Raw genomic sequence first — 24,987 nt, 5'->3', positions numbered from 1 at the left:
TTCGGAACCAAATCTATATTTATAACAAAAAAAGTAAACTGCATAACTCTTTTACAGATACTTAACACTCAGAACTTAATGTATCTAAAACTGAATGCATTATTTTTTTTTCTGAATCGTGCTCCTCCTCAGGTATTTTTTTTATTTTGATGAGCCACACTATCATCATAGTCCAAGCTAGAAAAGTGAGAACCATTTTTGACTCTTTCTTCTCTTTTATTAGTCTCTTCCTTTTAACAGTTGTATTCTCTATCTTTTCATCCATCTATCTCCTGCTTCTTCATAGTTCATAGTTCTAACTTGGAATATTTACTGTATTGATCTCCCTGCTTTTAGTCGTCCGCAAATTCATCTACTGTAGTCCATTCAGGAGGATATTTATTTAAGAAAATGCTATTTCCCTTCTTAAATCCCCTCAAAATTTGCCAGAGCTCATATAAGATAATGTCCAAAGAAAATTTCCCACTTCCTTTATATGCAGTCAACTAGCAAATTGTGGCAATTTCATGTTTATATTGTCTTTGTATCTGTTCTTTCCTTGCCATGCTATCTACAGAAATCCCTCATCGATCTTCACATACACTTCTCTAATACCTACTTTACTGATTTCCTTAGAGTCTCCATGGCTTTCTGTCTCTAACTCTAATGTAACATTATGCTTTCCCTGAAAGGAGAGCTATAATCATTTTGTTAGTTCAAAAATATTTAATAAACCTCTAAAATGTCAGTTTAGACTCTCGAAAGCCTAGTCTTTTCAAATACAATCTTCAGCATAAAATCCATCATGATCTTCTAATTATAACACCTATTCCTACTGCGGTCCTTTATAGTCTTCTCTTGTGATGAATTTATTCTGCTACATTTGGGGTAATATGTGAACTTGTGATAGTGTTCCCATATTAAAGGTAAAGTTTTAGAGTAAAGGGATTATATTTTACTGATTTTTGTTTATTCTACAGAACTTTAACAAAATACGTGCTAATAAAGAGTTATTAAAAGAAAATCATTACCCACTGAACTGATATATGTGTGAATCAAATGGGATTATGTGGAGAGAAAAATATTGTAATGCAAAGCCCATCTTACAAACAGTATTTGTAATTTTTGCATTGCCCAACAATATTTATAGCTGATGCTCTTTATTATGTGAATAAACATACTCAAATAGATAAAACACTTTCCAAGGTTACAGACATCTTTATGTGTTAAAAATGAAAATCCTATAAATATGACAGTTTAGGTTGTGATTAAAGTTGTTATCCCAGTTTTAATAACTGAGGACCATTGGGTGATTTAGTTTAACCATTATTTACAAATATATGTTGTGAGAATTATATGTAATGAATAGAATATTTTTGATATTTCAATATAATATTTTAATTTTGCCATGTATTCAGCAAGAACAGGACAAGATGAATGATGAACTCCATAAAGAAGAGAAAATGTGGAAAGAGAAATTCAAACAGCATGAGGTATCTATTTGTTGCTTTTACTCAGTACAATAATTATTCTTCATTTGAAATAAATTACTATGCTTGAAATGGACATTTTAAAATAATATTGCCTAGCTAGTGTAGGAATTAATTTACTAAAGCTTTAAATATTCATTAATCATGAGAGACTCTTCTTGAAATAGAATGTCCAGAAAATGAAAATAAACTGGTTAATGAATGAATATGTCTCTATAAAATTATAATTCTAAAATTTATTTTAATGTTTGAGGAAACATAATTATGAACATATGATTGAAAATTATTATAAAAATTTACTGTATTTCTTGAACACAGTTCATTGTATGTGCTAAATAACCCCTTTGAACTTGAGATGATTCTGACATATTTATTAAATTTTAACTTTTGTTTACCCCACAGTTTTTATATAAAATTATTTTAAGTAATTATAAGCATAAAGTAGATGAAATTTCTCATAATCTTACTATTCATCTTAATATACTATTTTTCTTTGTATTTCCTGTTAAGTCATTATTTATATAAACATATACCGGAAAAGGTAGGTTTCTACTGGCCATAATTTTTTGAAATATTTTTAACATATAATATTGTATAAGTTTAAAATGTACAACATGTTGATTTGATATAATTGTACAATATAATATGATTGTCCCTACTGCCTATCTTTATTTTTTTAATTTTTTTAAAATTAAGTTTATTGGGGTTACATTGGTTAATTCAATTATATAATTTTCAGGTGTACATTATAATTTGATATCTATATATTATATATTCAACTGGACCCAAAGACCAGTTGCCTTAAGTTATTGGGGTAACATTGGTTAATTCAATTATATAATTTTCAGGTGTACATTATAATTTGATATCTATATATTGTATATTCAACTGGACCCGAAGTCCAGTCGCCTTCAGCTATCATATATTTGATCCCTTTTACCCACTTCACCCTCCCCCTAAATCCTATATTTGACCTCCTTTATGCCATCTACCTCTCCTCTCCTCCCCCATCCCCTACCCTCTGGTAACCACTAGTCTATAGTCCATGTCCATGAGTCTCTGTTTGTTTCTTTTGTTGGTTTGTTGCTTTTAGGTTTATATCCCAACTATAAGTGATATCATGTGATTTTCAACTTTTTCAGCCTGGTTTATTTCGCTTAGAATGTTTTTCTCAAGGTCCGTCCATGTTGTTGTGAATGATAGTATTTCATCTCTTCTTATGGCTGAGTAATATGCCATTGTATCTATGTACCACAGCTTCTTTAGCCAGTCATCTATTGCAGGACACCTCAGTTGCTTTAATGTTCTGACCACTGTGAATAATGCTGCTATTGGTGTGCAAATATCTTTTTGGTTATGGTTTTCAAATCTTTGGGGTAAATACCCAATAGAAGGAATGCTAGATCAATTCTTAGTTTTTTGAGGAACCTCAGTACTGTTTTCCATAGTGTCTGAACCAATTTGCAAGCCCACCAGCAGTAAATGAGAGTTCCATTTTCTGTGCAACCTCTCCAACATTTGCTACTACTTGTCCTGTTGATTATAGCTATTCCAACAGGTGTGAGATGGCACCTCATTGTGGTTTTGATTTGCATATCCCTAATAGCTAGTGATGTTGAGCATCTTTTCATGTATGTGTTGGCCATTTGCATGTCCTCTTGGGAGAAGTGTCTGTTCAGGTCCTTTGCCCATTTTTTGATTGGATCATTTGGTTTTTTTTTGTTATTGAGTTGTATGATTTTTTTGTATATTTTGGATATTAGACCCTTATCTAAAGCATTGCTTGAAAATATATTTTCCCATTTAGATGGCTGTCTCTTTACCTTGTTGACAATTTCTTTTGCTGAGCAGAAACTTTTTAGTTTGATGTAGTCCTATTCATTTAATTTAGCTTTTACTCTCCTTGCCTTTGAGGTCAAATTCGAATCGAATTTCACCTTCAGGGAACCCAAATGTTGGAGTTAGGAGAATCATTAAAATAGATAAAATTGTAATGCAATAGCAAAATAGTTCTCAGATAGGTGATATGAAAAGCAAATTAGAATCTATAATAAGCTATCAAGTATACATTTTAGAGTTGAAAAGTTCAGTATATAAAATTAAAAGTTCATATTGGATGAATCAAGTGGATGTTTGACAGTAGATTTGACACGGAACATTAGTGAATCTAGTAAGGTCTAGAAAATATCCAAATTAAAGCACAGAGAGTACAGAAGTTGGAAAATCAGAAAAGAAATAGGTGATATATAGCATAAAGATAAAAAATGTATAATATAGTAATCTCGAAAGGAAAGGAGAGAGAATGAAGCAGAAGCAATGTGTCAGAAGAGTAATAGTTAACATGGTTTCAGATTATTTAGAAAAAAATCACTCTAAACACTCAAAGATGATTAACGACCTTCAAGTAAAATCAATACAATGAAAATCACACCTTTAAATTTAATAGTAAACTATTGAAATTAAAGACAAGGGGGAAAGTGTCTTAAAAGCAGCCAGAGTAAAAAAGCACATTACATAAAAAGGAGCAAAAGTAAACTTAGCAGTTGACTTCTTAAGTGAAATGATGCTTTCCGTAGAATAAAAATTTAAGTGCTAGTGGTCTTTTGATCATTGGTGTTCTTTGAATCCTGAGCTTTCTCCTACTTTATGGACTCAGTTTTCACTTCCTATAGTATATACCTAAACACTTTGGCAAGAAACATTTTCGAATGGCAAATTTTCTCAGTCTTTGCATCCTTAAAACATTTTAATTTTGCTTTTAACCGATTTCCCATTTGCTCCAAGAATATTCACCAGCAGCGCTTGCGGCTACAGCATTTACCCTGAGATAATTTGCTGATTACGGTTCTGATTTTACCCCTGAAGTTAGCCGTGAAATATCTCACTTTTATTATTTTCACACTGTTCTAGTATACTGATAGTTTGGAAACCAATGACATCATTCTATTTATAGTATTCTGTTTTTAGTAGTGGTATTGCCATTTGCAAAATATAGTAATTATTGATCACTGAAAGTGTCAAAGCCTAGAAAATGTAGCATTCCTACACGGGACGTTAAATTAATGTTGACAGCAAGCTGTACTTTTTCTTTTTCTAAATGGGAAATGGATTAAAACTGAATAATTAATTTCCTAGAGTTTACATCTAGATTTATTATCATTTAGTTGTAACAATTTAAAGAAATAACCCCATCACATATTTAATCTTTTTACCTATGCGATGATTGCAGATTTAATATTCATTCCTTGCATTCTCTTGAAGCTTTAGGGTTTTTCACTTCTTACATATTTACTGGTTTTCTAATGTGTTCCAGGCACTACTCTAAGTGCTCAAGATACAGCAGTGAATCAAATAGAAAATATAAACTGCCTTCAGAGACCTTACATTTCTTGGGGTTCTGAACTATTATAACCATTTATATGAGTATATTCTGTGTGTTTGTGTGTGTGTTAACTCAGCTCTTAATCTTATGCCCTTTTGTGGGGGGGGGGGCGGGAAATGAAAAATATTCTTCCATCTCCTTTAATTTTTCTCAGTTCTTTATTCTGGAACTGCTAGTAATCTTGGAACATCTGTGTTGATCTCCTTTACTCCTCGGCATCTCTGTGGTATATTTTGTGTTACTGTTATGTTGTATGTTGTTTTGGGAAAACACCTAATTTTGAAGGAGATTTTAGGCAATCACCTGTTTAGCTATTCTACTTTGACTTTTTGAGTCTTTTTTTAATCTGAACTTTTACATTTTATTTTTGTATGAGCTTATTTCTATTTAATGGGTTTTTTTCTAATTTTTTCTTTATTTAAATTTTTATTTAGGTTAGTAACTCTTTTTGTTCAGAAATTGCTTCTTACTTCTCCTTATTAAAGTATTTTCATTGCCTCACATCATATATATGAGTTTTACTCAAATGTTTGCTGAATTTTGTTCATCTGTTTACTTTTGTTTTAGGATTCTAGTGCCAATGATATTTCCTCACCTACTTCCATGTTATCTCATTTAATTCAATATATGCTTATCAGTTCTCCTAATAGTTGAGAAAAGATAAGTAGTATGACTAGGCTAGTTCTTCATATTGCATACACATATGTTTTGCCTTACCTTCCTGGTATCATAAGTCTCACAAAATAATTCCCTGCTTCTGTATTCCCTGTGCTAACTCTGAGTATCTCCTTTATCAGAACTCTCATCTTAGAAAGTTGAAGTTTTTTTCTCCTATACAAATTTTGGCTTGTGGTTTCTCTAACTTTTTCTCTGTGTGGTTTTTATTTCATATACTTTCTAACCTCAAGGAATTCCTCCATTTAATCTCAGTGTATTAGTATAGCCATAATATTAGAATACTAACTTACTTAATTGTATAGAAGCTCCTAAATATTATTTAAAATTTATTAGCTCTTAAAATAAATGACTAGTTGTCCTAAGTGAATTTTATTGTAACTTTATTATGATTTCAGTTATAGTATTTTTTTTCAGTCTACATTTTAGATCATATTTTAAAAACGACACACATTTAATTTATGCTACTACTATTTATCTTTATTTTAGGAGTTTATTAGAAACTTACATTTACAAATGGAAGAAGAAAGAACAAGATTTAAAGACCTACAGAAAAAAGAAAAAATGCGTTTGTTAAAACTGCAACATGAAGCAGCTGTAAAAATTCAAGCTAAATATAGAGCGTTTAAGGTCTACCAAAAATATGGTCCAATTATAAAAGAACAAATAGACAATAAGAAAAGGAAAGCACTAGAGTGGAAAGAAAAGGAAGCAAAAATACGCCAGATGGAAGAAGAAAAACGAAAAAGATTAGAAGAGGAACAAAGGATAGAAGAAGAGATAAAAAGGTGGAAGCAAGAGGAAAGGAAAAGGAGAGAAAAAGAATACGAAGAAAAAAAGAACATCCTAAGACAAGAAAAAGAGCAACTACTAAATAAAGAGAAATTAAGATTAAGAGAAGATGGAAGAAAACAGCTAATAATAAGTGAAGCATTAAAAAAGGGAGAACATAATGCCAAACATTTAAATGTCAAAGATACATCAAAGAATAAAAATGATATAGCCCCAAATCTAGGGGATGAAAAGTCAAAGAAGTTGGAAGATGTTTCCCTTTGGCTAGTTAAAGAAGTGAATAAGAGAGAAAATGTAGATAGACAGCTCGTATTAAATGAATCAATACAAGTGCAATTAGAAGAATCTACATCAAATCAAGCAGTTTTGGCAGAAATTAAAACGGATGAAAAAAATGAAAATCTAGCAAAACAACAATGTTCAGAAAAATTGGGCAAGCAAGAAAGAAAATATGAAAATATAGACCAAAAAACTGAATTGGAAAATCCAGAATCAAAGGAAAACATGAAAAAAGGGTTTCAGTTGCAAGAATTAAAGTCTCTAATACAAAAAGAAGAATCTTTGAAACCTGTCATAAAGGACAATATGATAAAAGAAACCCAAATAATAATATTAGGACATAATCAAGAAATTAATGAGGTAAAAAGCAATGAAGCACAGGAAAAAATCAAAGAGAATCAACAGAGTAAGATACAAAATGTAGAAAAAGAAGAGAGATCAGAACAAAATGGAATATTATATGGAGAGAATAACATTTCAGTGATTTCAATGAAACAAAAACTACTACCATTAATATTAGAAAACTCCAAAGATATAGGGGAAAATTTAATACTACAAGAAAAAGAAATTGCTTTAAAATCTAAAGAAACTGAAGAGAACCCAAAAGGCAATGCTCTAAACAATAATGTGATTTTTAATGCCAGTGATGCTGTGATAAATGCAGAATGCAAAATAAACAAGCAAAATTATATTTTGGGTAGACATGCTCCTTGCAAAGACTTGGGTGGGTATAATGCAAAAAGCTCCTTGGTTTTTAAAGAATTAAACTCTCTGAAGTCTCAGATTAAAGAAGTTCCAGAAGAATGTCATAGAGCTGAATGTGAAAATTTTATGACCTGTTCTGTACCTGAGCCAACACTTCTATCTTCTATTGAAGAAAAGAGACTAGCTTGGATAAAATCATTTAAACCCTGGTTTGAAATTTTCAAGCAAAATCAACAAAAGAAGATTGTTAAGAGAAAGAGACTTGTAAAATGCCCAGTCAACACTATGCCCCCTTTGAATACACTAGAAATTCTTCAGTGTGGCCCTTGGAATAATTTACAACAGGTATTTTGTAATTTTATAATACTTTTTCATATTTAATTGCAATTGCTTCTCTAAAATGTAACTTTTTAAATATTAGTAGAAGGCACATTTTATATTCAAGAATTCTGTCTCTTAAGCAGTGAAGTTGCTAATGAAATATTGCCCCCATTTGAGAGGGAGATATATTTAAAAGATCTCTTTAATTTAAATTGTTAAGGACATCTTCTCCCTCAGTGAAGCACTATGAAAAGCTTTGGTTTATATCCTGAAGGCTGTGTTGAAGGGCCCTATAGTCATTACTAAGTTTTTAAGACTGGCATCATTTGAGAATGCAGGGTTGAATTAGAATAGAAAACTCCCGACTGAGTCAGTCAGTCAGTTAGGAGTTTGCTTTAGTCTTGGGCCACAGCACCACCTGATGGCTCCTTTCGGAATGAAGTGAATTTCCCTGTAAAAGTGCCATGAAAGAGCTTTTAGCAATAGAAGACTCTAGAATTTCCATAATTTAGTCATATGCTACATAAAAGCATGGTGGATACATGCTTGAAATTTAATATAGTTGTTGTCAAATGTGACTAATTTTCTGTTTCGTAGTTTCAATTAAAATTCAGACATAAACTAGTAAATGTGTAGAAAAACAGGGAAGAATATTTCAAGTAGTGGAATATTAGAAAGGACTTATGATTAAAAAACATATGTAGCTAGGTCTTGAAATTCAAATGTATTTAATAAAGTTTAGTTTCTCAATATAGGCAGATGCCTAGGAAAGGAAATATTCATTAAAAATGCATTATTTTATTCATTCACTCAGCAAATATTCATCTGCGCAATATGATCAACCAATATTTAATGTTGCACCAAAGGGAAAGATGTAAAACTGAGTTTTTGCCCTTATGGAGCTTACCGTGGTAGAGGAAAAGGCATTAAACAAATACCCAGATAAATACATTATTACAGGTCTTAATGATTACTGTAAATAAGATTTCAGAATATTCTGTGAGAAGATAATACAATTCAAAAAGATCTCTGAAATGTAAAAGAACAGTAGAAAGAAGTACTCTGAAGCATCCTCTGTTTCTTAGGCAGTGTATTTGCCATATTCATCAGATCTGTAGAGCTACACATCGAATCTCTCATTAGCTCTTCTATTGCTTTTTTCTCTTTGGCTCCTTTATATCTGGAATCATTCTTTTTCTACTTTCCCAATGATGTTGCTGCAGGCTTTCTAAAGTGATAACATTAGCTACTACTTTATGTAAAGTTATTTTCTTTGAGAATATCTATTTGGGCTAAGCATGAGTGGCAGCTTCATGTCTACAGTGTACTTGTTTCAAAAGTAAAACTGATGTTAGGGAGAAAGTAGTGCTCCCCTCCTTAGTTGCAGGTCTCTGTTTTGTCCAATGAAGGAGCACTGAGGACATTAAGATGTGTGAACTTCTTTCTCCTTGGTCTTTCTTCTGCCCACTCAGTTCCTTCTGTGGAACTCTTGTCACTTTACATAAAGTGAGAATTAAGCCTTTCTTTTATTTCTTAGTATATGACCTCACAAACTGTAATATGTAATACAGATCGCCTGAGGATTTGTTAAAATATTGATTCTGAGTCATTAGGTCTGATGATCAACCCCAATGCTCTAAATTTTTATAATGCCCCTTGCTGATGCTGTTATTGTTGGCCCATAGACTAATTGGAGTAGCAGTGTTCAAAGGACCCTGTTATCCTCTGACCACCACTCAAAGCAACTATTTTTTCAAACAGTTAATTTTTTTGAAGCATCAAATATACAGTATACAGATGAAAATTATATGTCATTGTGCAATATAAATGCCGAAATGTTATAAAATACCATCTTACAATGACTTTAGCAGATGGCCTGTTGTGGTGTCTTCGTTCACTACTGCTACTGCTACTCACTTTATTGCTTTGATTTTCTAATCTTTCAGTTTCACGTCTTTGTTCTTATCTTGATCACCCCTTGCCATCTTTGGAAAGGCTTTCTGGAGAGGACCTTTACAAAAGAAAAGTTCACGCTTCTGAAATTTCACCCAGTAATGAATTAATTTTGCTTATATTAATCTCTTTGAATCTTCAGGACACAAATCAGTTCTGCCTTTTGTGCATACTTTTTTATGTACCGTCAGGCAGATAGTGGTTTTCATTAGTTAACTGTGGAATGGATGAGTGGGAGAATGGATAAATGGATGGATAAATCTAACTGAATGTTAATCTTATCTGCATATTATTACTAGCTTCATAATTTCAATAGAGTGTATTGACTAATAAAGAAATGAAAATAAAATTATTTGAGTGTAATTTAATAAAATACTAACAAGCCCTGTGAGATCAGGGTACTAATTTTCTTTCTGCCATTTACTAGCTGTGTCCACTTATGTAAGGGTATTGACCTTTCTGAGCCTTTTTTGTCTTCTATAAACTGGAAGAATTTTAAAATACAATATATGAAGACTATAGTGCTCCCGATATAGTCGTCAAACATAGATCTCAAACATCTGAAGTAAAAGGCAAATTGATTTTTGAGGGCTGCTTAATAGACTGTTTCATCAAAGAAATTACTAAGTTGAAAATTCTGGACCATCCTCTATATGCAATAATATCTCAGAGGGAGATGACTGAAGAGCAATGATTACTGACAACAAATATATTTTAATTTTTCCTAGTTTTACTGTTTTAACTAATTTCTTTTATCGTTGGTATTTTACTCCTAATAGTAACTTACTTTAAATAACAACCACAAAAAGAGTACTAAGTGTAAGGATTTTTTGATATGGCTTTATTACATGGCACAAACAATAACATTTTAGCTGCAGATTAACTTTAAGATCAGAATGTCTCACTTAACTTTATGCAAGGCAAATTAGTGTTGTGATAGTACATGACTTACTCGAAGTTAGCTTCTCTTTCACTTAGGCCACTAAGCATACCTTAGATTCAGTCTTTGTAGCTGACTTTTTAAAGATTACTTCTTCAGGATTGATAGATTTGAGATGTGTCACTAAACAGATGTTCCGCAAAAAGCAAAATATAGAGTCATTGCTTTCATTACTTGTGTAATTTCGGTTTACCATAGATGACTGACACTTCTTGGGTTGAACTCAAGAATAACTGAGAGTAAATCCTCAAAAAAAATGTATATGTATAATATGTACCATGAGCTGCCAAAGAGTTGGAGAAAGATCAGTAAGTGGAAAAATGATTCATGATCTTTAATTAAAATACTATAGAGATTGAAGCATCTACAGATGGAACCATTCATTTTCAAGTCAAGGGAGTCAGAAAATGTGATTTTCAAACATTTTTATATTACCCTTTATAATGAAAAGAAACTACGAATACTATAAGTATTTATTTAGCGTTACCACAGGTCTAGGGAAGTTTGGGTATTTATTTAAGAAACACTTAGTGAACATTTACTATGCTCCAGTTGTTCTTTTTTAGGTTGACCATATAGTGATGAACAACAATGAGAACTAATTCTACGCTGATCTTAATTTTTGGAGTGTTACTTATGTGATTCTTGTCATGCATGTCCAATAAATGATTCATGTAAAACATATCATTCTCACATGTTTGGATTAATCTAGGGTAGGGTAGATAATAATTGCTATATCATAAATTTTTTAAATGTTTAAGAAAAAGGAGAAGAAAATGTTATGAAATGCCTCATATTCAAAAGTAGATACCACTAACAAGGACACTGCAGCAGTTGTCACTCCTGTACTATAATTAAACTAGCAAATTACCATATTATAATAACTAGAACTTGTGTTTATATATTTCATTTTAACCACATATTATTAAATCAGGCAGAATAATATAAATTATAAGGCAGAGTAACATTTGCTACTTTAAAGCTTCAGTTGTAGAGTTTTCAATTTTTAACTGCTCAATTCTAAAAAGCATGTTTATTTTTCAGTGTAGAGCGTTTTCCAATTACAGAATTTATAGTATTTCTTTGTGGCTAAATTAAATAGACATTACCCAGCAGTTACCTTGTCACAAATTGATAAATATTTTCCTTTCTAAAAAATATAAAAATATTTGTTTCAAAAATTATTTTAAATTTATTTTTCAATTATAGTGAACATACAATATCATAGTTTCAGGTGTACAGCATAGTGATTAGACATTTATATAGCCTATGAAGTGGTCACCTCATTTAGTACCCATCTGACACCATGCATAATTATTACAATATTATTGACTATATTTCTTATGCTATACCTTACATCTCCATGACTATTTTAGTAACTGGCAATTTGTACTTAATCCCTTTCACCTTTGTCACCTGTCACTCCATCCGATGACCACCAATTGTTCTCTGTATGTATGAGTTTGTTTATGTTTACTTTGTTTTTTAGCTTCCAAGTGTAAGTGATATTATATGGTATGATTTCTGACTTGCACTTATTTTGGACTTCTTTCTTATTTTCCTCCTGGGTCTCCCATCTATTACCACTTCCCGTCTACCTAAAATATATGCTATAGGTACTGACATATTCTCTCACTTTTTGTTTGAATGGGAATGTGTGTATTTACCTAAAATATATGCTATAGGTACTGACATATTCTCTCACTTTTTGTTTGAATGGGAATGTGTGTATTTCACCTTTATTCTTGAACAATATTTTCACCAATAAAAAGATAATTTAGATTATGGATAATTTAGAAATTCCTAAAATTATGAAACTAGGAACTTTTATTCAACCAAAATTTTTAAAATAAATATTGTTTTTGCTACTTAAGCAAGGAGTAGACTTTATCACTTCTTTATGTATTTATGAACATATAGTTTTCCCATTTGTTTAATATAATGCACAGGAAGTGTTCCATATCAAGAGGAGTTACTGCACTTAAAAATTTTATATTTTTTCCAGCTTTCTCTGAAGCAATAATACTTTCCATTTCAATCGAATAGTTTTTTAATTTTTATTTTGAGCATAATGTATATGAGAATCTTTTTATAAAGCTAATAATTTTAAATGTTATTCAGAACATGAGAAATCTGGCATTAGGATTTTTCACAGAGCAATACCAAAGTATTCTCACTATAAAGTGATTTATGTAGTTATTTCAGTGCATAGACTCAAATTTAGTGAAGAACCAACATATTATGTTATTCCTCCGTCCTTTTACTTAAGTGAAAATTCTCGAATTTAGTAAGTGGACTGCTTTTCAGTAATCCAAAAATATTTCTATCTGACATATTCTTGTAGAATAATAAGTTCAGTCCTCACTATATATCACATGAAGTTTAGTACATTCTTCGACTTTGCATTTTCTTTAGTTTAAAAGACTTAAACAAACAAGATAGAAAAGATCTTAAGAAAAAAGGTTTATCAAATATTGACTCTATGGAAATATCTCAATAATATGAAATGTACATGTATGGTCTTCAAATATTTGAAAAATACATAAAAAATATTATTCATGATTTGTTTTACCATGATACTATATGCTTGGGTATGTTACATTATTCGGGCCTAAGGAATGATTTATATCTTTATAATATAGAAGACTTCCAATGAAATGTTGTTTGTAATACATGGTTCAATTATTATTGCAAGGTTCTACTTATCACAAGTTCTATAATATCTCTTCTCGGTCAGACTTTCTTCTTTTCCAGAAGATAGTTAAGCTATTCAGTTGAAGCATGGCAGGTTGGACATAAAATCTATTTCCTGATCTGTTGTGGCTCCTTTTGCTATCCAGGTATCCCTAGGATACTGTCAGACACAGATCTTAAACATTTATATAGTGCAATCCTGAAAATAATGCCAAGGACATCCAAAACAAGGAAAGTGAATTTGGGGAAGAACCTGGGAGTGAGCTAATAAAGTTATAGTGTTACTACTTCTATGCATATTCCTTTTGAACTTGAATTGATAATGGAAATTATTGTGTTATTTTGCGTTTCTATGTGGGGAACAAAAGAGTCCAGATAATTTAAATGAAATTGAGTTGTTAATAAATGTGGGTTTCAATATATAGCATTATTTTAGATGACTTTTTAAAAATAATTTTGCAAGGCTAATATAGTTCATATTCATTATTGTTAGATAATGTTATACACTCTAATTTTCTTCAATTCTGTAGGTAACAACAGTTATGTTTCAAGATTTGCCAGGTTGTAGTCTTTCCACACTGGCAGAGTGTACAAATCTTCAGTTTTTGTCTCTTCGACGCTGTGGATTAACTTCTTTGAATAGCCTGAGTAACTGCAAAAAATTGAAATACATTGATGTACAGGTATGTTTTCTATTCTCAATATTTATCTTATTATGAAATATAAAATGAATTCTTTACATTCATAAAAGACTATTTTGAAGAAACATTTACTAAAATAACATGTAATTTATGATCTAAAGAGATTAAGAGCCAAAATTTATGAGAACCATAGAGGGAAGATGATTAGGTGGCATGACCCAGAAATTAGTTATCTCTATTTGCAGGTGATTGTTTTTGTTACTTTTTGCTGCATTACTAATGACCAGATTACTTAGTAAATTAAAACTACAACTATTTTATTTGCTTATGGTTCTGGAGGCCATGAACTGAGATCAGGCTTGTCTGGGTATTTCTTCTGCTTCATATTGTATTGGCTGGGTCTCTTATATAATTTGTATCAGGGGCCAGAATGTCTAAAATGTCTTCTTTTATATGATTGGTACCTTCAGGGGTTGGAATTTCAGTCTCTCTCTCTCTTTCTCTCTTTCTTAGCCTTCTTTACAGGGTAGCTGAATCCCAGGAGTGAGCATTGCAAAAAGATAACCTCCAATATCCAAACACTTATCAAGCACCTACTGCCATCATGCTAGCTAATGTTCTATCGGTCAAGCAAGCCCTAAGTTCATGTGGATGGGGATTGTCTGGATGTGTGAATATTGGGTTGTGAGGTTTATTGGGGGCTTTCAAAGTAACAGTCTACCACCTACCTTCTGGCTCCTAATGAGTCCATATCCTTCCCACACGCAAAATACTCCCATGTGCCAAAGATGTCAAAGTCCCATCAACTTATGGCATCAGATTCAAATTTGAAATACAGAATCTTCTCATCTAAATCAGATCCAAGAGGAAATGATTTGCTCAGATAGTTTTCTCAACTCAGAAATATGTGAAGTAAGATGAAAAGTTATCTCCCCACTACCACACACCCCCCCACACCCACATACAATAGTAGTCAATCTCATTCAAAATGGGAGAAAATGAGAAACTCATAGCAGTCTCTGAGCCATAGCTGAACACATATCATCAAATTCTTAATAAGGGCTCAGTTTTGCTCCATGGTAATGGTTCTCTCTGTCTCTTGATTCTGCCCACTGGGCTTTCAACTCTATCCTCAAAGAATGCTTCTTTTTTTCTAAAAGTGCCTTGTGTTGCAGCTGAGAATTTCAGCCCATTTCTTTTCTGTAGAAGGCTTGGGGAGTGGGCATGTTCCTATAGGGTGCTCTTTATTTTGAGTTATATTCTTTTCTGTTCACACTGCTACTATTCTGTTCACACTGGTAGTGCTTCCACCAATATATTTTCTTTTAAAACTTTGTGGGTTTCCTATGTTGTTTATTAAGTTCCTCCGTTAGACAGAGGCTATACTCATAAATATTTTTGAGAGAGGTGCTATGAACTACACCCTTAGGATTCTTAAAAGCCAATTTATCTTTCTGAAGTTTAAAAAAAAAAAAGAATTGCTGTTGCATTCTTGACACATGATGTTGACACTGAGACCAATATTATGCATTGCAGAGATATGTATGTGTAGTAAAATTATAAACCTATACATGAGATATACTTAACTCATCATGTTAGTATTTTTTTAGAGAGGAAGGGACTGAGGAGAGGTAATGGGGAGATTCCAAGTTTTTTTAGTGTTTGGCTTCTTTAAAAGTACAGTTTTAATAAGAATTATGACTAAATATTTACTCTTGCTCATTTAGATTCAAATATTTTGTTATATGATCCACTGTATTTTCTATATTTTAAAAAACAATAAATATAATAGTTAATTTTTAGGTTACTTAATATTTTCATCTAGATAGTATAACATTTTGCATAGTTATCTTAATATTTAGAGATTTAGATACTCATTTAGAGATTATATCTTGTCCGTCCTCTTTTTGCCAGTTTTAAATGTTTTATTAATAAGCCATTGAAATAACATTAATTACATTTGTTCTTTGTTTTAGGAAAATAATATTGAGACTATCAACTGTGAAAATTTGGAAAATCTCTCTATTGTTCTTCTTAATAAAAATCAACTGACTTCTTTTCATGGTTTGGATGGCTGCACTAATATCCAAAATCTTGAACTTTCACATAATAAAATCACTCGAATTGGTGAGAGCCATGGAATTTGCATATATAGATATTTATTTTTCATGATTATATTTATTTATTTATTTTAAGAATGGGCCACCATCACTAATTTATTTATTTATTTTTCAGAACATACATATTTATTCTTTATCCTGATTTATCAAGAAAATAAATTGTTTTTAATGTCTATGTAAAGAATATGCTCTTACCATTGGTAGATGGGTAGTTAGTAGTTCCTTCTATTAGTATATTCACCTCACTGTTACTTTTCTTATAACCTGTAGTGACCTGAGCTGTATGGGTAATATAATATCCCAGTTTGTTGCCATGATATTTTTGGGGATCGTATGCTCTCTACACTTCTCAGCAACTGTCAGAGCTGTTTCCTGGTAAAGCCTTTCATCACTATTCTCCTTGCCTACATACATCATTTGCACTAACCATTCTTTCTTTAGGTAAGGCTACTAACACCGCCTAAAATAAATAATTCATCAGTTTAAATCTCTCAGATCTTCTCCATCCCTCTGTTTGTACATCTGTTTAACTGTATATCTACATCTGTTTCCACCCTCAGACTTTGTAATCCATATAATCCAGCAATGAGACTGTCTTTTCTTGTTTAAGGCCAGTATTTCTATTTCTATAAATATACCTATCAGTCTCCTCTTGTACCTTACTCCATCATTTATCACCTGTCTTATGTCAGATTTTTTTCTGCTTCCATTTACTTCTACCATTGCCTCATTTGTCTTACACTTTGCTGTCAAGTTTTGTGAAAGAGCGTTCTGTTCTTACTCTCATTTCTTACTACTTAACTTCTCTCTTCTATCCACTGAAATTCAGCTTCAACTTACTTCTATACTGTTTCCAGTACGATAATTCTAAAATAAAGTTCTTATTATATTTTTTCTACCTGGATTAAACTTCTCTGTTATTTTTTATTATTTAATTTATGAAACTCTAAGGAACTTAATAGAGGCTTACATCATGGTTACATCGAGGATTGCCAAAAAATCAGGAACTAGGTAACAACTTTACTCTGGTACGATACTAATGGCTTAAAATTTTGGACCCACAATGGTGCCACTTTTTCCACAACCTCTGTCCTACAATCATTAGGAAATGCGATGTGGACTGAAATATCAGAGAGCGGATGGGAATAGATAGGTAGTAGAAGTAGATGTGCTTAGGCCTAGTTCTATTTAGGTCTCCTTGAGATTAGTTTTTTTTGTTTACTTATGGTTGTTTTTTTTTTAATTTTTCTTTGTTGAAAATTTCAAAAATTTACAAAATAAACACATGAAGATTCCATATAATCATATTCACATTTACTTCATGGTTACTTTTTCTTGATTTTGATTGTATTTTCTCTTTAATTTCCAAATTATATAATTTTATTCTTTCATACTTCAGGAGACAATTTTTAATATGACCCTTCCTTATTTAACCATAATGCATTGTGATACCTAATAAAATTAATAGTGATTCTTTGTATCAAGTGATAATCTATAATCTTTTTTCTTATTTTCACAAAATTTTCTGTGTTTGTTTGAATCATAGTACATATTATTTTTATACAGGTCTTTAACATCTCTAATTTGTAGCAGTCCTCCTGCTTTTTTCCCCCATGCCACTGATTTGTTACAGAATATATGTTAATTGTCCTATACAAGGTCCTGCATTCTGAATTTGTCCATTTATTTGTCACTGAAATTGTTTTACTAAGCCCTGCATTTCCTGTAAATGGGCATTATCTCAATAGACTTGATTAGATCCAGATTCAGTCATTCCTGCAGGACATTTCATTGGTGGCACTCTGGGCGTCATTTTGCCCTACATTAGGAGTCATACCATGTTTTCTTGCTGTTAATGATGTTACAGTTAAGTATCTGGTACAGTTAAGTATCTGGATAGCCTAAGTCCTCCATTATAAAGTTCTCCACCAATCTTTTACATAGTGTTTTCATCCATTGATTAATGTGGCCTGAATCAGTTAATGCAATGGGACATGCAAAAAGTAAGTTTTCTAATTTGATCATTCCTTGCATATTTTTAAAGATAGAATTCTTTATTTAACATAAACTATTTGGTTATCTTGAAATAGTTTGTAGCGAAAAGACGGGGATAAGTGCCTACCTTTGTGCTGACAAATTTTTATAGTAGTGTCTTAGTGGCTCTCTGGCTCTCATTACTTTCAGTGGTGCTAAATGAATTTTTTTCCTTTATTTAGTTTGCTTAGTTTGCTTGTTTTCTCCTCGTCTCTCTCCCTACTCTGTCTCTACCCTTTCTCCCTTTCTTAGTATTCTTATGAACTCAGAAATTTTTATGATATAGAATATTTAAGTCTGTTACCTTATTATACATTTTGATACTCAAATTGTCCTGTCCTGAGAATTTGATTAGAGATATGGTTATCCCCAATTCAAATTTATTTTTAAAACTTTATAGTTGTATACCCTTTCTCTTTCACTATAATCCTTGGTTGATAACATTAATATAACTATTCTCTCATAATATTTATATAATAACTTCAAAACAATAATACCAATATTACTAAATATAAAATACTAAGTTAATTTTAAGATTTCTTTGCATTTCTTTTTGTCTTTTCTTTTGTTCTCCAAAGTGACACCTGAACTATTTTATCTTTGTGATTATGTTATGAATTTAAGATATAGTTTGCTTTTCCCATTTGATTCAGTTTTTTATATGTAAAACAGATGTTCCCAAAGTCAAACTATATTTTTTTTAAAAAAAGACATACTCAAAGAAATTGTGTTTTTATCCCTGTCTTTTCCACTCTGTTTTCTCATCTACTTTTATATATAGCTGATTTTGTATATATTTCTATATAACATATATATGTATTTGTGTATCACATGTGTACATATGTGTGTATATTAATATACATACATGCACAAATATAGCTAAAAATATATGTATATATGCAGATCCTTTCTTTCACAAAATATAGAATATTTTAAGTACTCTGCTTTATCTTGCTTTTTTTCACTTAACATATCATGGAGTTCATAGAATTTTTTTTCCATAGCTTTATAGTGTCTGATTGTGTGGATGGGCCAAAGTTTATTTCACTGGTCACTGGTTAATGGACATTGGATGATTTCCAATCTTCCATATCGCCATAATGACTACCCTGATACCTACATCATTTCACACTTTATCAGACATATTTTTAGGTTAATTTCCCACAATCTAGATTGTTTGAGCAAAAGATATTCGTAATTTAGAAAGATTGTGCCAGATGCCCTTTATATGGGTTCTACCAGTTTGAACTACTACTAATACAGTTTAACATCAGTTTCTTCTGCTTTTCTTCTGTTTGTTATGTTGTTCTTTTTTATTTTTGAATTAAATATTTAATTTCTTTAGTTTTTATCCTTTTTCACTGTTATTGACATAAATACTTAAGTCTATAAATTTTCCTCTGAATACTGTTTAGTCCATAATGTCTGATATATATGTATTTTCATCAGACCTATAATTTTAGGATGTATTTTATCTTTTAGCTAATATTTAAAATTTCCATATGGAAAGACCTTTTTGTTGTTATTCTTTCTAGTTTTATCGCATTATAGTCAAAGAATTATTTTGTGCCATTTCTGCTTATTGGAATCTACTGTGATTTTCTAATATGTAGCTTTCAGGAATGTTTTATATGTATATGAAAAGGAGGTTATTGTGTTTTTTTATTAGGATATAGAGTTCGTATTTTCATCTTTAAGCTCTACCTTAGTGATCATTTGTTTAAGGTGTTCTTTGTCTACTTGGTCTACCTTAGACTGAGGGAGATAAATTTGTTTGTTTATCAGCCTGTTTCTTTTTGTATATTCTTTGATTTTTGCTTTGTGAATGTTGCTCTATATTGTTTTACAGATATTTTTAACTGTATCTTCATTGTGAATTTTAGCCTTGAAAGTTATAAGTTCCCTTTTTCTGTCTCAATGCTTTTGAGACTAAGTTCTACCTTGTCTGACATGTTTGTTTGTTTGCATTTGCCTACTTGGCCAGTTAAAAACAATTTAATCTTTCTGAATCACTGTTTTAGGTGTGTGCTTGTATACAGCATAAATTTAGGTTTTATTTTTATTCCAAGCTTAAATGTTTTTTTGTCACATGGACCATGGCCATTTGCACTTATTAATTCATTTTACATACTTGATCTCAGCACTGTCATCCCACTCAGGATGATGCTTCTCTCTGAAGAGAGGTCTTATTAACAATACATGGATTTTTCCACCACTGAGGTATCTCTACTTCTTACTTATCCATTCAATTTTCGTAGGATTCCCTCTGTATGAGTGTGGACTCAGCCTAGATTGTTGTGTTGGTTCTGTATACTTACTGCCCCACTTAGAAAAAAAAAAAATCATCTTGTAATTTATTTTCCAGGTACACTGGAAGGATAATTTGTGTGTAGTTTTTACTTTTTATTTTATTTTTATTTTTTGCTCTTTATGAATCTGGAGGAAGTATGAGGAGAGTAGGGTCTCGGTAGTCACAATCAACTCTCATTTTCTTTTTAATATGGGAAAAATACAGTTGCTTGTACAAAGCAAGATTTTGTTTTGCAAACATTTCAAAACATACTTTTGAAAATATAATGTATTTATTTGCCAATGTGTCTACATTGACTTTTCCCATATGGAAATACTGATACTTTTGATACACATTTTTTATTTTAGAATTTTAGTTTCAAATACCTATAGAAATAATTTTGTTGTTGTTGGAATGAAGGCAAGTGCATCGATAATATATGTTACTATATTGGCACACACTGAAGCAAGCTTTAAAAAAAAAGAAAAAGAAAAAGGCTGTTTGTAAGATGAAATGCTTGAACTCTCATTCACTTCATTTTCATTGCCAGCAGCGCTGTATGGGATTTTTTGTAGCCAGTGGATTTCCTGGGATAGGCTATCTGCAAGATTTATGTGAAAACTGCCATCGAATTAATTGATGTACCTGGGGTATCTCTATGTAGTACAGAGCAAACAAGGTAAAAGACATCTTTGCTGTCTGTTCAGTACAATGAAAATACTGTATTTATTGAGTGTGAGAAGAGTATACATGAGAAAGTAGATTTTCTGAAAACCAGTTGGAGTCTGTTTTTCATCTTCAGGAACTGCTTACAGAGATTCTGGTTAAGCTAAGTGAAAAACATAGATTTTGTCTTTCAATGATAAATTGATGCTAAGAACTCTTATGAAGGGCACAAAGATAGATTTGTGTTTATAAGTTAATAAGTTACTATTCCATGCTATATTTCTTAAAGAGGTGAAATAAAATTGGAAGCAATACCACATGTTTTACATGTGTAGTTACTAGCTTAATTTGTTTCTAATTTTTACTAAGCTATAGTTATTTCAGTAGTTAATATGTAATGTTAGCTCTAATTATTTTTATTAAAAAACTGTGCATTTTTATTTGATTTAAATGAATGAAAATAGCAACTATGTCAATTTCTTTAAGGCAATTCATTTGAAATTATTTATGCTGAATGTTTTCCATCCTAATTATAAATTGTTTAAATGTCGAAATAGAAACACAATGTGAAATATACTTTTTTAAAGTAATAGTTTAAAATTTAATACTGTAAACGAAAGTTACAAAGTTAATATATTTTTGTTATTGCCTTTAAGATATAAACATATTGTGTGCTATGGCCAAGGAAAGGGAATTTTTTTATGATTAATCATAACTGAAATATAAATTAAAAATATAATTCAAAATATTACCTTTAAGGTGTACTATATATTGAGGTAAAATTATTCTCTGGCCAAATGTAGTAAAATAAATAAACTATTATACTGGAGTATATAGGTTCATATAAATTTTATAGTAATTTAAAGAATACTGTGTATATTTTTATATTATTTTCTATAATTGGTTCTTATTTAGGTAGCAAGTTTTTGATTATAAAATATTTGACTTAGTCTGGAGTTACTCTTACATATTTTGAATTCATAAAACAATTGCTTTACATCCATTAAGTTCACTTTAGGTTGATGATTTTACAGATGGATTTACTTTAATCAAACAAGAGATTTTATTATACTTTTTATTAATTTAAAATGCTTTATGATTTTTTTCTTTAACTTACATGACTATCTGTTATAACACAGTTTAATCTGGATGGATTACAATTTAAATGTTATGGTTTGTTATGATATCATTATTATATTTTATGCTTTTTTTTTGCCTAAGATTCCTCATAAGTAAATTTCAGACAAAATTGGTAAAACATTTTGTTTGCTACAAGTAATGTGGAAAAATATTTCTCAAATGGACACTGCAACAATGATCATTAAAGCTTAAAAAACTAATCTGTGGGAAACCTTCCATATTTTGAGTTAGTAATTTTGATTTACTTTTTTAATTAATAGCCAGAGCAAATGAAAAATAGGTGATTTATAATTTATAATCTAGTTTTCTTTCTTCCTCCCATGTTTATATTGAATTTTATTGATTTTCTGTAAGAAATATTTTGAAACAACAATTTGAAAAAATTCATGGCGTATGACAAAATTTATTAATAATCAAATTTTTTGAGCACTAGAACATAGCACTGGAATATTGCTGAGAATGCATCAATAGACAAAACAATTGACTATTCTGACTTTCTCCAAAATTATCTTAGTTATATATTTATGTAGAGAAAAAGAAATTTGGTAAATTGCTATATTTCATTTATTGAATACTGGTAAACATGAAAATAAGTACGATATTAACATGTAAGAACAAATAATTATTTTTATTTTCCTATTTATTATACTTCTCTGTCTCTGCTATTTTAGGAAAACTTTAATCTGGAAAAAATATTTTTTAAATGTCAGCAATTAATTTCTTTATAAACTTAAAGTAAAACATTCCGAGAAAATATCATTGTAAATAGATAGAGATACTAAGAGGTTTTTTTCTGCTACTTTATTTTTAGATCATACTACTTTCTGGAAAAGTAATGCTAGTGTAATAAGTATGAAAGATACAGAAAGAATTCAACATTTTCACATAGCTTCATTACTATGTGATAGCTCATAGAGGAAATGTCCCTGGGTTAATTCTTGCTACCAAATGGTGTCTTTAGAACATTAGAAAAATTATGAAGTAAAATAACATAAAGTTCTGGGTATCTTACATGTCAAATTTTTTTTTACTATTATGTACTTAGTAAATTCTTTTTTAGAAAAAAATTTTATTAGTTTCACGTATACGATATATTGTTTAGACATTTATATAGTTTATAAAACGATCCCCCTAATTGCTCTTTCCTCTGGCTGGTTCTCTACCTAAATAATACATTAATACTAACTGCATTCCTTATGCGTTTGGATTCCACTAGATGGTGCTAGCTTACTCTAGCTTTGAAATGCAATACAATGCCTAGTACAAAGCTGAAAGGGATTTTACAGATCTGCCAGTCTAGGCTTCTTAGTTTATGAAAACACAGACTCATATAGTTTTCATCTAACTCCTGGCAGAGGTGAGGCTAGATGCCAAGTTTCCTGATACCTGTTTCAGTATCCTTGTTTCTGTACAACATGCATGGTCCTGAAGGACTTTTACATTAAAGTTAAAAATCTCAAATGCAAATTAGCATGTATGTATGGAACTGTCAAACATATAAATCATTGTGCAGCTAAAGGAACTTGATGCTTACAAAACATGTATTTAGTAAAAACCTTCAGCCTAATTTAACATCTTTGGTTGGCCTGTTTCTTACAGGAGAGTCCCCCGCCCCCCCACCAACCCCCCTGATAGGAATGCTTTATTAGCCCATTGGCTCATTTCTGTGGAAAGAATTCTTTGAAATAGATATTTGTAGAAAGTATATCCAAATGCTAATTTTGCCATGGGCAAGGGCCCTTTGAGGGATAAACATACTTGGCTTTAGTTTTGTTCTGTTGGACCTAGGAAACTTTTAAAGAGCTAATAAAGAATATATTGAAGCAGTAAACTCAAGAATATATAAACATTACTTTATTATATTTAAGTCCTTTGAAAGAGGCCCTTAAATATTTTTTGGCTATTTGTTTTTGTTTTTTTTTTTTTTGTTGTCGTTTTGGATGGGAATGGAAGAAATATCAGAAATTTTGATTAAGAGGACATCATTTTCTTGCATTGTTTTTATTTCATCATTTATCTATGCTATCCCTTCTAGTGTAGGTCTTCTGGAGATGAATTCTTGCAAATTTTATTTTGTTAAGTACAGTTTTAATGTAAATACACACACATACATATGTGTGTATATATTTTGAAATATACCATTTGGCATGCATTCTCTGCGTTGTGACTATATTCTATTGTATTCCAGCTCTTTTATTACTTAGATTGATACTTATCAACCTAATTGTTGATCCATGGAACAATTTGCTTTTTCCCTTTTGAACTTTTTTTTTTGTCTATTGTTTTCATCACTTTACTCTGATGTTTCTACTTGTGAATTCACCTTAGTATTCACCCTAATTCAATCCATTATGCTTCTTAAATCTGTGGTTTGGCAATCTTTATTCAGTGCTGAAAACTTGAGACATCATTTTTTTATATATATCTGTAAATATATAAAGAGATCTATAGATATATATTTTATATATATTATATCTAAATATACATCTGTATAGAAAATTCTATATAATATCCTATAATTTTTTTATATCCTATAATTTTCTTTTACTTATAATTATACTCTTATAATTATTTAATATTTCTTTTGCATCTCTGTGCATCACTCTGGATGTTTTATTGTGACTAATTAATTCACTAAATCTCTCTTCAGTTGTGTCTAACAGAATGTCCAATCCTTGACAGTCTTGTTTATAATTATAATAGTTTTTCAGTTTTAGGATTTTGTTGCTGCTTCTTTTAGCATTAACATTTTATATATAATATGTAAATTTTTAATTTTAACTTGTATTTTATTTAATGTGTTCGAAAAAATTTTGTTAATTTCTGTGTCTCATAACTTCATTATCTGGATTCCCTGTGGATGGCTTCTGTTTTCTGTTGATTTTC

General features: G+C 30.7%; 1 protein-coding gene across 10 annotated transcripts in view; it reads left to right on the top strand.

Annotated features, from left to right (window-relative positions):
• The window catches only part of LRRIQ1 (leucine rich repeats and IQ motif containing 1), a 188,908-nt gene that overhangs the window by 13,099 nt on the left and 150,822 nt on the right, over positions 1 to 24,987 (top strand). For all 10 annotated transcript variants that reach the window (XM_036236956.1, XM_036236958.1, XM_036236955.1 and 7 more), the window contains exons 7-10: positions 1,398 to 1,472; positions 6,016 to 7,647; positions 13,741 to 13,893; positions 15,828 to 15,978. In XM_036236956.1, coding sequence (XP_036092849.1) covers positions 1,398 to 1,472; positions 6,016 to 7,647; positions 13,741 to 13,893; positions 15,828 to 15,978 — 2,011 coding nt within the window. The remainder of the gene's footprint in view (positions 1 to 1,397; positions 1,473 to 6,015; positions 7,648 to 13,740; positions 13,894 to 15,827; positions 15,979 to 24,987) is intronic.

This window comes from Rousettus aegyptiacus, unplaced genomic scaffold (assembly GCF_014176215.1).
Source record: "Rousettus aegyptiacus isolate mRouAeg1 unplaced genomic scaffold, mRouAeg1.p scaffold_m13_p_2, whole genome shotgun sequence".
In the NCBI taxonomy this organism is placed as follows: Eukaryota; Metazoa; Chordata; class Mammalia; order Chiroptera; family Pteropodidae; genus Rousettus; species Rousettus aegyptiacus.
Note: the sequence above shows the minus strand (reverse complement) of the source record. Positions and strands in the feature narration are given on the sequence as shown.